The following is a 15,398-nucleotide window of genomic DNA, read 5'->3' as shown; positions in this document are numbered from 1 at the left end:
TGCCCACTTGTGTATCCTACTCAGAAAACATGGTCTCTCCTAAGATGGCGAGGGCAGTCATAACCACTGGAAAGAGGATAATTACGCCCCCTGCTGTTTGTCCTGGCTTATTCTTCTCTAATTATCACCCAGGAGACCAGAAATCTTTGCACACTGACAGACTGAGGAAGAAAATGAACTAACCAAGCAAATCTTTCTCGTGATTTACTCTTAAAATGGTCCGGGTCAGCTTTAGTTAAGTGCAAGCTGCGAAGAGAAGAAAATATTATTCTTTAGTGTGTTTAAATCTGGCTCTCACATGATGATGTATTAATATCCTCACACGATTTTCCAGCTCATGTCTCTCTCTTTTTTTTTTTTTTGTAAAACTGTCTTTTCCATCACCTTCAGAATTCAATCTACAGCACGAAGTGGGTGTTGTGCTATGTTTGGAGGTGTGCAGGATATTGATTGTTCACCCACAGTCATTAAAGAGACAGGAGAACGTGGCCATGGCACCTCTGGGACTGAGTAGGAGAAAAGAAAGAACAGGTCCATATAAAACCCGTAGAGGATGTTCATGAGATTTGCGGCTGAGAGGAGGAAAGTCAGCTTGAGAAGGAAGTGTTTGCGCTCTGCCTTTGCGAAAAACCGCCGCAAGCAAAGGCGCTGGCTGTTCCACCTCTGCAGCTGGCGACGTGCGAGCGACAATAAGTGACTTTAACGGGATCTGCGTGATGAAGTACGGCTCGTGTTTTTCCTGTTTGAGAATGCGTGTGTGCCGTTTGAGTTTGTGCAGTTCGCTGTGTGGCTCAGATGTGTGTGGGTGTTCTGAGTGGGTGCACCGGGAGACTGAAGATGCTCTATCCTGTTTCTCATAAAGTGAACAAGACTGCCTCGGCAGATGAAGCAAAATTGTGTTATTCTTTTGTGATTTTGGCATGTAATGTAAAACGGATATACACAGAGAGTGTTTATGACAAGGCAACTGCTGGTGGATTTACATGATCTGAACATCTAAAAAAACATTTTTAGTACAAAAGAGTTTTGTGTTAATCATTCATTAGAGTTGTTGTTAGAACACTATTTCAGCTTCACTGAAACTGCTTTTAATTGCCAGCCTTGCTTATGTTCCACAGAAAAATGAGCTGCTTTGGCTCCTGTAATGTTTACAAAAAACACCAAAAATATCAAGGATTTAATTCACGGACAAAGACTGAGGTGACAGACACTTTAAAGCAGACATCTCACTGAATATTTAAGGTGGATTTATTAGTGTAATGCCACGTCTCTACACCGAAGTTCAGCAAGGTACTATTCAGTTTTTTTGTGTTTTTTTTTTTTTTTTTTTTTTAAGCATGAAGCCTCTGCATACAGGGACAAAGGATTTCTACACACCCGATTTAACAGAAGTCAAACAAGTAAATCCCACCAACACAACAACAGAGCATACTGAACCAGTGTGTTATTATTTAAAGCTGTACCAAATGCATCTGGAGAAACAAATAAAGAGGAGTGTAAATTACTGCATGCGTACTGTTCTGGAAGATCAGATTTATAGAAAATGCTTGGAAATGTGGAAAGAACGATTTCACTAACCATGTGACCAAAAGGATAAACAAATAGAACATACATAGCTACTTTTCTTTTGATGTTTTAATCAGTCTTGTAAGCAAGTCAAATAGGTCAATAACTGTCAAGATACAAGCACATCAGGAAACAATGCAAAATAAGAAGTCTTTTTAAGCCACTAATCACCCAACGTGATGCGTACGAGGTTTACACACAGAGCATATGAAGTGATCCATCCATAAAAAAAAGAAAGAAAGGAAAAAAAAAGCTCTGTTTAGCATTTAGAGGACATTCATTTTCACTTTCACAGATCATCGTCTAAAAACTAGCACACTACCAGAAGTTTCACAAGTACATGCAGTGAGTTGCAAATTCTGGGTCAAAGACATCCGTACTGATGAGGCTGCTGAAGAAGCAGAGAAGGAGTGTTAAAGTTCACAAAAAAAAAAAAGAGAAGGGGAAAAAAGATTCACATAACACACCCTCAAAACTGTTCATTTTCTACTGCTAATTTGTGTTGAAAAAAGACTCCTGGGGTAAAAAGGTCTGCCTGAAAGCCAGCCTAGCCAGCGTATGCCGGCTGTCTCTCACTACCTTGCTTTGCCTCTTTCTCTTCATCCAGGTCGGGACAGGGGTGTCACTGCTCTGGCACAGATGTGTCGTCTCTCTCTACTGCCCCCGATCTTCCTGTCTCTAAAAACAGAAACCGGCATGGCAGTTATGCACCGTATAGGACTTGAAGGAAACTTTAAACTGAGTTTCTATTTAAGGGCGGTTCATTTCCAAGAAATATGACTCTTACGATGAATATATATAACAAATATGATAAAAATATATGTTTAATTTTAAAGAGATAATGCAACGCTTAGAACTTGATTCCTTATCATGGCCGATAAAACTGATGAGCACTTCAGCTGTAAAAAAGGGGGTCTGCCCCTGTGGGAGGTGCTTGTGACGCTTGGTTCCAGTACGACAGGCCCATTAATTCTGCTTGGCCCTTTAAAGCATATAGTGTACCTAATGCACCTGAAGCTATAAATACTTCTCCTACATAAGGATACAAGGCAGCCAGCAACTGGGTTAGGAAGAATCACTGACGTAGACACCTTGTGTCAACCTCATCCCCAAAGAAAAAGCTCTTTTGTCTCACAGGGGGAAAAAAGTGGCATTTTGAGAGCTAGGATTCAAAAGTTTTATATCTTCAAAAAGTTTCCAGTGGTCCAGATTTAAAAAGACAAACTATGATTTGAAGGAACGCAGATGTGCAGATTCGGGAGTTTAACTTTTACTGTTTTTATCTTTGATCTTGGTTTGCAGAAGGCAGAAAATCCATCTAAATGCAGCGTGTGCTCGAGCTGAAACAGAACAAGTCTTCACACTTCTCCAGTTGCTTACAAAAAAAAGAAAGAAAAAAAAAGCATCTGTTGTGACAATGTAGCTTGACATTTTTGAAACTAAACTGAACTCGGATTAAAGTCTTTTATCACTGGCGCGTTCACGGTAAATCTGGAAAGAGATTCATGTAGCAGAAAAAAATAATTCAAAGAGTCAATCATCTGTTGCTAAATGAGTCAGATATGTATTTCATTAATCACACTTGGTTTGAGCCTCAAAGGGCTCTAATAGTTGTATTTAATTATGTATACAATTTAAATGGATTCTTTTCCTGCTGTGTAAATGGGGAAAAAATGGCTCGTGTTCCTGCATTATGCAGCATTTGGAACATCCCTAAAACATCAAACTGTGCTAAATTATTTAACAGTAAGCCTAAAATTTGCTTGCTTATCATTTGGAGAATATTAAATTGCTTTAACTGCAAGACTCAAGAGACAGTTTACTAAAATGGCACTTTAGTGTCACTGTTATGTTACAAGGTCTTATTCCCCTTGGATAATATTGAATATTTCCAAGATTATACCTTCTAAAAAAAGAGGAGGACAAAGTTTTGAATTAAAGAAAAAAAAAAAAATCGATTAAAAAAACTGGATTAGATCCGGCTTCATCCCTTCATCATGCCATTTTGAACAAGCTGTGCAATTCACAGCAAAAATGTAAAATTTCGTTATTTCGATTACAAATTAGGCTATAACATAATCAGGTCATTTACAGCAGTGTGTGGTGTGACAAGTTTGACACGAATCTGCAAAGTGATAAAGAAAAAGTCTTGTTTTTCCGAGTACTGTAATTTTTTTCCTCATAAATTTACCTGTTCTCTTACCTTATTTCACTCCTTTTGGGGCTGGCTACCTTTAAAGTCTTATCCCTAGATTCTACACCACTGACCTGTTGAACACATCCCCAGTGATGCTCACCTCCTCCCCTTCTGTTTTGTCCTCTGGCTTCAGCTTCTTGCGAGTCATGTGGCCACGAAAGCCAGCCTGAATCTTAGCAGCAGCCCTGTTGGCTTCAGGATCATCCAGGGGGATGTCCATTATGTCCTCCTCCTCCTGGGGCCGGCTGCACTCCTCCTGTGTAGAGGACCACAAAGTATGAGTGAACAGATTTCATGTTTTTCTTCATGAAACACTGGTGGGATAATCTCATGTTCATAACAGATTGCAGGACCATATTTTGTAAAGTTAACCATATAGGTTGCACTGTCTTTTTTGACAGCAAGCAACTTGTTCATTCTTGTTACACAACTTCACTGGGGCTCTTAGGAGGTCAATGGCCCGCTTTTTCCTCACTCTTTCCCCTCTTGTCACATACAGCATATAATACTGCTGATTTCATCGTTTAGCCTGGAAAAGCCATTATCTCTCATATCACAAAACATAAAGCAATGCACAAAATTGATGAAAAAGACTGCGTGGTAGTTTAATGTTTGTGGATAACTGTAGTTTCATCAAGCAAAGCTTAAGTGAAGTTAGAAGTCACCTTTCAAAGAAAAGATAAACTTGTAATTCTGCCGCATTCAGCGTAAAAAAAAAAAAAAAAGGATGACCCAGCGAAAGCGTCGCAGTCACAGCAGCTTCTCGTTCAGACACTAAAAGTACAGAATCCACTGTCCCAAAGGAAACATAGGGTGGGTGGAAATTCTGGCTTGTCACAAACTGTCAGTGGAAGAGTGCCAAAGCTGTCGACGAGTTATGTAAACACCAATTCAAATCGTGTGGCAAACGCATATCAGCTACACCCCGTGCTTCGCTTATGGTAACAGACTGACATTTCACACAAAGGCAGCCCACAGAATGATCCCACTGTCATCCCACTACCTCAGTGAAGCAGTGCATCATGTCTCCAGTGAAACCCCTCCAGTGTAGGAGTGTGACCACCCACCTGTTCAGCCAGCATTCATTAGCCTCTCTGTCTGACTGCTCACTGAGCAGCCCGAATCCAGATCTTTCACAGCAGCAGAGGTGCAGGGTTGCTGCTGCACTGGATTTTTCTGGCAACACACCTTCTCAGTCTTACTGTTATTGAGTTCCTCGAGGGCTCTTTGATTTATTCTGACTCAGATTGATTTGAAATATTCTGGTGAAAATTCTCTTTTAATGTGATGAAAATAGCTCGAAATAGTTTTATAACAAGCCTTTATGTGGAAAAAAAATATCATTATTTGAGGACCATGAAACCACAGTGGTTACCATATACTGCACTCAAGGCAAAAAGAAAAACACACACAGCGGTGTGCATCCGAGGACAACCACATTTGGCAACTAACAAACTATAACTGTACATGCATCCACCTGGAAAACTGATCAGTGCCTAAAAATAGATCGAAAAATATTTTTGAAAAAGTTCATCTGAAGCTCGTACTTACGTTATGACAGTCCATTTCTTACTCTCAGAGATGATTTCAGTCTTCAGGTGAGATGACCTGCTATGACTTCTGTGCCCGAATTTCTATGTGGACCAAGCAAAAGCTCTCTTTAAACGAGTCTCCGGTATAATACAGATGTCTCACTGGCTCTTACTAACAATCACTGTATGTTCAGTAACACCCGCTCACGCACAGAGTGAGAGGGAGAGACATACAGTGAGAGGGAGAGAGAGGGAGAGCGGCAGCAAGGGAACGATTGAGAGAGGAAGAGGAAGGGAGGGAGAGAAAGAGAGACCTCCTACAAACATAACAGCATGTGTTCATCTTTTCAGTCTCATTAGGGTTTCTGACCTACTGTGTTCATTTTACAGTTACAAACATGTAACAGAGCTTAACATTCACTAAGAACAACCTGATGACTGAAGTAAACGAAACAGGCTGGACTGTGCTCTATTTCTCTCTCAGCAATTTATAGCTTGACAGTTTTTCCCACAACTTAATTCATCCTGGATGCAAACTAGGAAAGACTACCACATGCACCAAGCACCATTAAAATTCACACAAGTTGCAGTGTTACAATAACAAACTCCCCAAATAAAAACAAGTGACAAACTTGGAATTACTATGTAAACCAGATGGCCATAAAACAATAAATGCTGACTTTGAAAATTCTACAAATAGTGTGAAAATAAAACTGTGTAAGCATCTTGGGCTATTTTACACTAGGAGGTGTTATAAATTTATTAGAGGCAGAGTGAGCTAACAGCCCTCTCCATCCCTCTGATCCCAGCTGGTATAGCCGCCCACACTCCTCTGCCAGCCTCAGAGACAAGACGGAGAGAGAGGGAGAAACAGAAAACATCCATTTATCTGAGTTATATCTCTGACATTAACTCACTCCTGCTGGTTTGCTTGCCATTCACATTCAGACAATATGCTAAGTTATGCAAACGCCTAATTTCACTGGGCTGACCTGCTTTATCGATCAGCTAACTTTCTCAAACTGGGTATTTATATTTATACTCACTGGAATGAATTAAGAAGTCGATCCTGCTTTCATGAGTGCATCTAACACAGTATTGAGATGATTAATGTATAGGAATTTCGTTGTGGGCAGTTGTAAATAGACAGTTAAAAGCATAACAGTCCAACATTACAGGGGAGAGCTGCTAGGTTACTGCTTGAGCAGCTGGATTTACATTTATACACTCCACAGTTTTGCTGTGTTTCAGCTAAAGTCAAATCCATCGCTAGGTAGGCAAATACAGAAACTGATGTTTAATCACTTGGTTAAAACTGTTATTAAAAGGTAGATTACTGATACAGAGGGTGCCTAGCAACTATCAGCATCACCATCTCCTATTAATTCCATGACGACATGAAGAGAGCAGGATGGTGAGGGGTTACCATAGTAACATAGTCAGTACCCCTTCCTACACTCCTACTTTGTGTGCGTGTGTGTGTGCGCGCGTGTGTGTTTGGAGTCCTGTTGGTCCAGACAAATCAGACGGGGCTAACTGTGACAGCAATAAAAAAAATTACAGGCTTAATTCACAAGACAAATTGTTTAGTTGGTCTTTTATGATGACAGATTAGAGAATCAAGCTTCAATCTGTGGAGGCAGTGGAGGCTCCCAGGAGGAGTGCGGCAGGAGTGAAGGCCTCCGACGGCCTCTTCCGCGTGCCCAAATGTGAAAAAAAGACTGATTGCGCTTAACTTTGAATGTGAAATTCCTGTAGATTTCAGCTGAGATAATGACATTCAAAGTATAAGTGCAAACTACCATAAGTCATCCAGAAAAGGAACTATTTCGAAGGTATTTTCAATCACCCACCCCCAGATCCACCGAGGGAGAAGAAAATGAAGGCCTCTGTTGATCAGGCTTGTCCTCACAGAGGTTATTTATATAGGCTACCTGAGACAGGAATAGAAACAGAACAAACTGTAGCCTAGCTAAAGCCATCTCTGTGTCAAACATTCATCCTCAGCTGGCTAACAGAAAGTGGAGGCCATGAAGTTAGCTGCCAGGGCGCGTGTTAAACTCAGTTTATTGCTAATTTTTTAATAGGGTCATGTCTTTACTGTGTACAATTATTAATTAATACCTTTAAGATGCAAAGTAGCTTTCACATTTTAACGATAAAGGGAGGAGTGAACACCCAGTGTTAAAAAGAATCAAGATTACCTTGTCGGTACTCTCTTGCACTGTGGTGTCCTCAGGTAGCCTTTCTTCTCCTTGGTGGACATCAGCAGCCCAATCTGCACTGTGAGGGAGCGTGATTTTCTCCTCCTCATGCATCATGGCACTTTTCTCTTGTATTTCAGAGTCAGTCATCCCCTCTCCAAGTTCCTCTCCTTCCTTTGATGTGACCTCTTTTTCCTCCACTGTGTCCTCTGGCTGCGACCATACAAGTGTTATCCGACTCTCCTCGTTCTCCGGTGGATGTTGCGCTCTCTCCTCAAAGACTTCTCTCTCTGCCCCCATTCTAGCCATTGATGTATTTGACTGGGTTGCTTGTGATGAATTATTTTCCGCCCCACCATCATTAATTTCCTGATCCCTTGTCTTGCTGTAAACCTTCTTGTGAGTTTCTTCGATATCTCCTCCAACCACATCTGTCATGTGGCCTTCTTTGAAATCAGGGTCATCTGAGCCTGTCTCTTTTTCTGAATCTTCACTCTTGAGAAATATGGCCTCACTTAGCTGCTCATTATTTTCAATTGCAGGATTGGTTTCATACTCTTGGTTCTCTTTTTCTGCCTCTGTGCTATGCTGATTTAATGAGCTGGTGTCCTCACCTTTTTCCTTTTCATCATCATCATCATCACTTAAATTGAGGTCATCTGTCCATTTGGCCCTGTTAACTCCCTTTTCAGCTTCATGTTTATGGCTGCCTTGTGTATCAGCAACACAGTGGCCAGTTGGAATTGCAGTAGTGTCCTCTGACTCTTCCTTCTCTCGCATTTCTAATACATCCATCTGTAAGGCATTTGTTGAACTCTGTTCCTCTGGCTGTTTCTCCGCAGCCTTACTAATCTGCTGAGCTTCTGGAACATCTTCAAAGCTAATTTCAACCAAAGAATCCTCCTTTGGAATAACATTACCATCTAAGCTACCCCTGCTATGAGCTACACTTTCATGAGTCTCCCCAGAATAAGCTTCAGTCTCTGTTCTTTCCTCGTTTCCTTTGTCTGGCTGATCCTCTGCTTGTTCTTGGTTGTTCTCAGTGATTTCAGCTCGAGCCACTGACGATTTTACAAGAATGTCCTCCGGCTGGTGTTTCAGATTTTCTTCACTAACACGTGTAACATTCTCAGCAGTTGCTCCTTTCATTGTTCCCTCTGTTCCTTCAAGCTCTGCAGCGCACACATCCACATCAGCTAGGCCAGAATACTGAATGACTTCCACTGGCTCTACAACTTCAGTATTTTCCTCTTCTCCTGAATCGACAAGCTCCTCGTGTGCAACTGCTGGTCCTTGTTTGTTAACTTCCTCATCTTCTGATGCTATTAACTCCAGAGCACACACATCCACATTTGACAGCCCTCTGAATGATGACAAGTCAGTGGGCTCTAACTCAAAGTGAGGTATATTTTGGTCTGGAACAGTTTTATTAGCCGCCCTGTCAACTTGATCAAATACAGTTACTGCTGGATCGCTTTGGTTGTCTGTGCCACTCGGTTCCTCTGACTGTGCAGCTGCTGTTCGGAACCTGTAGACTGACTCTTCATTGTCTGTGTTTTCAGTCTTTTTTGAGACATTAGGGTGCGAGATTTCATCTGAACGACTTGATTTGTCTTCAATTCGGGACTCAAATGATTTTTCTCTAAAAAGTAAAAATAGAACTTATGTAATTAAAATGCTCATGAAATGACAGAGCAAAACAATGCTTTTCAAAAGAGAACATGTAATGATGCCTCTGTAAAACTCATCTGGAAATTATGCTTATCTTCCTGCAGCTGGTGGTCTTTTTTTGATGAGTTCTTCCCTTTCTCCTCAACCTTGGCACTGCAAATCTAACAGTGATTCCATTACTAAGCTGATGAGTTTCTGGTATTCTAAGCTTTTGTTCCACAATGTATTTTCCCTTTTCTTGATAACATCCCCTGAAAATGCCAAATTTCTATAGGATGTGTGGCTATTAAATAAAGAGAATGAACTAAATGTAAGCTTAAGACTGCATTAGCAACATTAATTAATTGCAAACCTTCTCACACTACAGCATTGATTTTAAAATACTGATTATTTCTGGTTTTAAAAACGTTCAGCTTCCATGAGACTGTTATAGTGCATGTCAAAAAAATATCAGTTTTATTGCGAGGATAACTGCAGTCACGTGACTTTTCTTTTCTAGTTTTCCACAGCGACACAAAACCACAACTGTGCCTACAAAAAAAACAATAAAAAACCTTAAACCAAATGACTCCAGAAGCACTTCAGCAGCAAAAAAACGATGCTGTATTTCATCATCATCACTCCTCTCTGTCCTTTCCCTCTCGTTCCTCCTCTCCCTTTCCACTCGCGCCTCCTGACTGCACATCACATGAGACTCACTTGGAAACGGTCACCTCTGTTGCTGTTTCTTTTGAAGTGTTAGTCTGAAAAACAAACAAACAGACACAAAGAAAAGTCTGCAACAGTGAACTGAAAGTAGCTGCTGAACAGAAACAATCTGCTTTGATTTGCAAATGATTTAAACCCTATAATTAGTTGGAAGAAAGACATCACGTCGAGTGCTGAAATTGAGAATTGTTAATATCTTCTGAAAAATGCCGTGCTGATTTGTATATTGATTGGCAGCCGTGTGGCGATATATATTTTTTTAATTTAAGAAAGGGACAATAAATCACCTAAAATGTAACCCTTAAACATCACCCCAAACCTTTCAGTTCAAATCTATTACTTTAATCTCAGAAAGTTTTTTCCAAAAAGGAATAAAACTGTTTATGCTTAAATAGCCATTTTCTCCATGACTTACCTTAGATCCCTAAGTATAGTTGCACCTGATGGGATTAGCCCTCTTTAACTGTCTTATATCTCTTATCCTAAAGTTCAACAACACTGACTTGAGTCCCCTTGGCTGCTGTTAAACACATTTCCTGTGTTGCTCACCTTTTCCTCTTCTATTTTGCCCTCCGGTTTCAGCTTCTTACGATCCATGTGGCCATGAAAGCCAGCCTGAATTTTAGCAGCAGCCCTGTTGGCCTCAGGGTCATCCAGGGGGATGTTCATTATGTCCACAATGTCCTCCTCTTTCTGGGGCTGGATGCCCTCCTCCTGTGTAGAGCCACCAAGTATGAATTTATGATGCTAGAGGAGCAGATTTCATGCTCATATGGGAACGAGTTTCTTCATCAAACACTGGAGGAAGAATTCTCATGCTTAACAGATTGCAGCACCATATTTTGTGAAGTTAACCATATAGCTGCACATTTGTTTTGCTTTTTTTGACAGCAAACAAATTGTGGTTATTCTTGTTATTACGTAAGTGCAATGGGGCTCTTTGTCACTTCAAAAGCCAACACCATTTCCACAGGTGTAGAAAATAAAACAGCAGCCACTCAATCTGCCTTTACAAACATCTGTGAAAAAGCTCTGATGAAAATGTTTTATCACTAGCAGTTTTAAAGTATATCTGGAAGCAGATATACCAGAAAACCCCCCTGAAAGATTAAATCACCTGTGGTTAAATTAGTCAGCTACGTCTTTCATTAATCTCACTTAGCCTCAAAAAGGCTCTAAAAGGTGTATTTAATTATGTATACCATTTAAAGGAAATATTTTCCTGGAGTGTAAATGGGAAAAAATGGCCTGTGTTCCTGCATTATGGAGTAAATGGAACCACCTTGAAACATCAAACTACGCTAATAATTATTGAAGAGCATGCCAAAAGTTGTTTTCTTATCTTATATAGAATATTGAATTGCTTTAGCTGCAAGACCCAAGAGACTGTTTCCTAAGATGGCACATCATGGCTATTTTTATGTTACAAACTTTCAGCCTCCTTAGATAGTCTTGAATATTTATATGAGGTTTAAAGTCTTGAATTTATGAGAAAAAAAGATTGTGTTTTTGTCCATAAACCTCATTACTTCATAAAACCTCAAATGCAAACTGGGAAAACTCAAAAGTGCTCTGTGTAAAATACAACAGGATGAATGTAAGTGGCAGTTTGCTTATAACTTACCTATTTCACTAAGTGTAGTTGTTGTACCTGATAGGATTAGCCCTCTTTAACCGCCTTACATGTCTTATCCCAAAGTTGAACACCACTGACCTGAGGCCCCCTGGCTGCTATCTTCAATTTTACTTACCTTTTCCTCTTCTATTTTGCCCTCTGGTTTCAGCTTCTTACGATTCATGCGGTCACGAAAGCCAGCCTGAATTTTGGCAGCAGCTCTGTTGGCCTCAGGATCATCCAAGGGGATGTCCATGATGTCCTCCTCCTGGGGCCGGCTGCACTCCTCCTGTGAAGAGAACCACAAAGTATGATGGTAGAGGAGCAGATTTCATGCTTATATGAGAAAGTTTTGCTGTGTGAAACACTGGTGGGAGAACCTCATGCTTAACAGACCGCAGGACCATATTTTCTAAAGTTAACCATAGATGCTGTACAGTCTTTTTTTGACTCGAGTGAACTGTGCTTGCAGAGCTTCTCATCGGCTTTAGATAACTGCAGTTGGGCTCACTGTCACCTCAAACCAGTGTACTTCTAGTCACAAGCCCAGATTAATGGGGATGGTTGCTGAAAGGGCATCCAGTTTAAAATCTTTGCCAAATCGAACAAACATCAAGAATGAGATTTCCATACCGGATCAGCTGGGGCCCAGGTTAACAATGACCGCCTCTGGTGCTGTTTGCCAACAGGGTGCCGGTGGAAACTGTGCTACTGTTAGCCAAAGACAAATGAAGAGTAAAGGCGGAAGGCATGTTAGGAGGCAGTGAGAGAGAAGGAAAGCAAAACAGATTACATATGTGTGAATACGAGGGAGACAGGTGTAAGTGAAGCTGCAAGGAGTAGAGGTAGCGAAGGTATATGAGTTTAAGAAGAAAAGAGTGCAGGCAGGGTGGAGTGGGAGGGGATGAGTGTCAGAGATGATTTGTGACAGAAGGAGAGCATAAAATCGAGTATATCAGAAGGTCAACTTAGGTAAAGCAGCTTGGAGACAAAGTTAGAGAGGCAAGGCTCGTTAGAGCGGTTAGGACATGAACAGAGGCAAGATGTACTGGACAAAAGAAGTTAATTATGGAGCTATCCAACAGGAGGAAAAGAGGAAGACCACAGATAAGATTTATGGATGTAGTGAAGGAGGACATGCCGGGGGTCTGTGATAAAGGAGGATGCTGACCATGGGGTGAGATGGAAACAGATCCACTGTGGTGAGCTCTAACAAGAATAGCCAGAAGAAGAAGACGAATATACCATTTAAACTGATTTTTTTTTCTCTACTGTGTAAATGGAAAACTGTTTTTGGAGCATACCTAAAACATCAAACTATGTTAAATTGCCTAAGACCATGCATAAAATTTGTTTGCTTATCATGTACTGATTATTCAGTTGCTTTAATGGTAGGACTCAAGAGATGTTTTATTAAGATGGCACATTAGTGCAATTAATCCTCGAATAGTCATGAATATTTCCAGAAATGAGAGAAAAATTGTGTTTTTGTCCTTAAACCTCATTTTTTCATCAGACAGACCCAAGACTCAAAAAGTGCTCTCGATAAAACACAGCAGCAAGACTGTAAGAAGCAATGGTCATATTGGTCTCTCTATTGCAATGTAGGAGTAGTACTAAAGTTGGATCTTTGCCGTCTTGCTGTTGAACAGGCTGTCCAATTCATGGAAATGTCTCTTCAAATGTCCTTACTATGACTGTGCTTAAGTCTGTGGTGCAATGAGCTTGATCCAAGTTTGAAGAATGAGGAAGAAAAAATAATTAGTTTCACTTATAATTTTTTTTTTTGCTTTAATTCTCAGAACACTCCTTTATCTTTTGTAAAACTGAGTTTTTCCCTTAAAATTTCCTCTTGCATCAAAGACAATATCAAACTTTTTATTTAGCAAATTAATTTTTTTAAACTCTGAAAATTTTCCCTAAAATGTTTAATTGGTTTATGCTTAAACAACTCATTAACTGCCTTATATCTCTCATACCCAAGCTCAGTCCAACTGGCTGCTGTTGAACACAATGTTGCTCACCTTATCTCCTTCTTTGACCTCTGGCTTCAGCTGCTTACGAATCATGTGGCCACGAAAGCCAGCCTGAATTTTGGCAGCAGCCCTGTTGGCCTCGGGATCATCCAGGGGGATGTCCATGATGTCCACAATGTCCTCCTTCTTCTGGGACTGGCTGCACTCCTCCTGTTTAGAAGACCAACAAGTACTAGTTTATGATGGTAGAGGAGCAGATTTAATGGTCACATGAGATTTCTTTTCTCTATCAAACACTGGTGGCAGGATCTCAAGCTTCACAGATTGCAGGACCACATTTTGTAAAAAGTTAACCTTGTTTGTCTTTGTTTTATTTCGCATTGGAGGACTAGGGTTTTTGCAGCATGAACAGCCTGTTTTTCAGAATCAGAATACTTTATTAATCCCGAAGGAAATTAGTCATAGCAAATGGAATCAATCTAATTTAAGTCCAGACTTTGACTAGGTAACACCAAAGCCTTGATTTTGTTTTTCTGAGCCATTTTGAGGTGGACTTTTATTTGTCTTTTACTTGCAGACCTTATTTCTTATCTGTTCTTGTGTTTCTTTAGACCATGTCATGACACCAGGTAGGTTTTTCTCATAATAAATGAAATCTTTTCTTGGAAACATTTAAGTGCGACAAACTAAAAAAATAAATAAAAATGAGAAGGCACTGTATTTACAACAGCACACATTTGCAGTATAGGTCAGAGAACTAAACTGGCCTGTTTGCAGTTAAAACCTGTCATCCAATAAAAACTTCTGGCCCATTGGAACCACAATATATGACAAAAAAGAACAACAACTGTTGAAATAATATGCCGAGCAACTAAAGGCAACATATGCTTTCAAAACCAGTCTTTGGAACATTAGCCCGCAGTTTTCTTGGTGATTTTTTTTTAATGTTTTGTCCAATTAAACATGAGCAGATATTACATTTATATAAAATTCTAATTAAATTTAAAGTTATTTTCAGCCTTTAATATCTGTTGGTACCATTTTCAGGTAAACACAGAGTTGGTTTTTCTTTTTTCTTATTGAGTATCTTGTATATCACTGCATGTTGTTTCGTGTTACAGTTTACACAGCAGTCCAACTCTTTGGGGAATGAGGTTGCACAAGTATGGTGCGACCATTACCTAAACTTATACAACTACCTCAGGGCTCTTGAACGCATGGTTGTTGTAGAATCTATCTTCCAGTTTAGCAGCCCACTCGGCAGGGTCCATGCCACTCTCTGCAATGACAGAAAAGCCGTACTTTTCAGGTCAATTCAGTTTCATTTACATTATGCAAAGTCACAAGGACATGCTAGTAATTTCGAGGAGCTTATGGAAAATATGATAGGCAAACTATTACAAGTATTTAGCGAAGAAAAGAAACATACACAAATCTTTGAACGGGACATACTGTTACTTCATCACGTTAAAAGTTAGAAAGTTATAGTTACCTTGTCTTTCTTTTAGAAGAGCTTCGAAGTACTGCGCGGCATATTTGGGGATGTCTTCAGGCTGGTCTCGTAGGACTTCACGGGTCAGTCCCTCTAGTATGGTACCAAATCCTCGCGGGACCCGCAGGTGAGTGTTTGAGAAAGGCACTGCCATTTTTTAAGGGGGCACAAACGTCTGTGACAACTAGCTCTAAACGACTCTCGTTAACTGACTTCAAAATACCAGAAACCTTAACAAAAATTTTTATGAATTAGTCACAGTGGATACCTAAAAACTGGCAGCAACCCCAAACCAACTGTTCACCCCGGAGTGTTTTGTTGATAGTTGTTTCTAAGCAACGATTAGCGCTACTACGGCCATCAGGAAGGGTCAAATGACATGAAAGTCAAGAAATGACAGCTTTATTGAATATAAACCTCAATACAGATACACCACG

The 15,398-nt window shown here is 40.2% G+C and overlaps 1 protein-coding gene across 3 annotated transcripts; it reads right to left on the bottom strand.

Annotated features, from left to right (window-relative positions):
* Positions 1 to 1,243: 1,243 nt before the first annotated feature.
* On the bottom strand, positions 1,244 to 15,274 carry nrgnb (neurogranin (protein kinase C substrate, RC3) b). 3 transcript variants are annotated; one of them, XM_080890074.1, is made up of 9 exons: positions 14,962 to 15,271; positions 14,666 to 14,748; positions 13,518 to 13,679; positions 11,630 to 11,782; positions 10,428 to 10,592; positions 9,870 to 9,913; positions 7,500 to 9,141; positions 3,864 to 4,019; positions 1,244 to 2,244 (listed from the first exon to the last, which is right to left on the bottom strand). In XM_080890074.1, exons 1-9 carry the CDS (start codon positions 15,113 to 15,115, stop codon positions 2,221 to 2,223), a joined length of 2,583 nt encoding a protein of 860 aa, XP_080746200.1. In that variant the 5' UTR covers positions 15,116 to 15,271; the 3' UTR covers positions 1,244 to 2,220. The 3 variants fall into 3 exon arrangements, with proteins under 3 accessions (XP_080746200.1, XP_080746201.1, XP_080746202.1); XM_080890075.1 differs by having other exon boundaries at positions 1,245 to 2,244; positions 14,669 to 14,748; positions 14,962 to 15,270; XM_080890076.1 differs by lacking the exons at positions 1,244 to 2,244; positions 3,864 to 4,019 and adding an exon at positions 5,349 to 7,229 and having other exon boundaries at positions 14,962 to 15,274.
* Between the last annotated feature and the right edge of the window lie 124 nt (positions 15,275 to 15,398).

The sequence above is a fragment of the Rhamphochromis sp. 'chilingali' genome (genome assembly GCF_963969265.1).
Source record: "Rhamphochromis sp. 'chilingali' genome assembly, chromosome: 8".
NCBI lineage: Eukaryota > Metazoa > Chordata > Actinopteri > Cichliformes > Cichlidae > Rhamphochromis > Rhamphochromis sp. 'chilingali'.
This window is presented reverse-complemented; position numbering and strand designations above follow the sequence as displayed.

Bases quoted from the DNA above. Each gene is read 5' to 3' on its own strand.
- nrgnb (XM_080890074.1), bottom strand. From the start codon at position 15,115: ATGGCAGTGCCTTTCTCAAACACTCACCTGCGGGTCCCGCGAGGATTT. The intron at 11,783-13,517 runs GTGAGCAACATT...TTCTCTTCACAG, and splicing joins AGGTCAAAGAAGGAGATAAG to GAGGAGTGCAGCCGGCCCCA. The intron at 10,593-11,629 runs GTAAGTAAAATT...GGCTCTACACAG, and splicing joins GCAAAATAGAAGAGGAAAAG to GAGGAGGGCATCCAGCCCCA.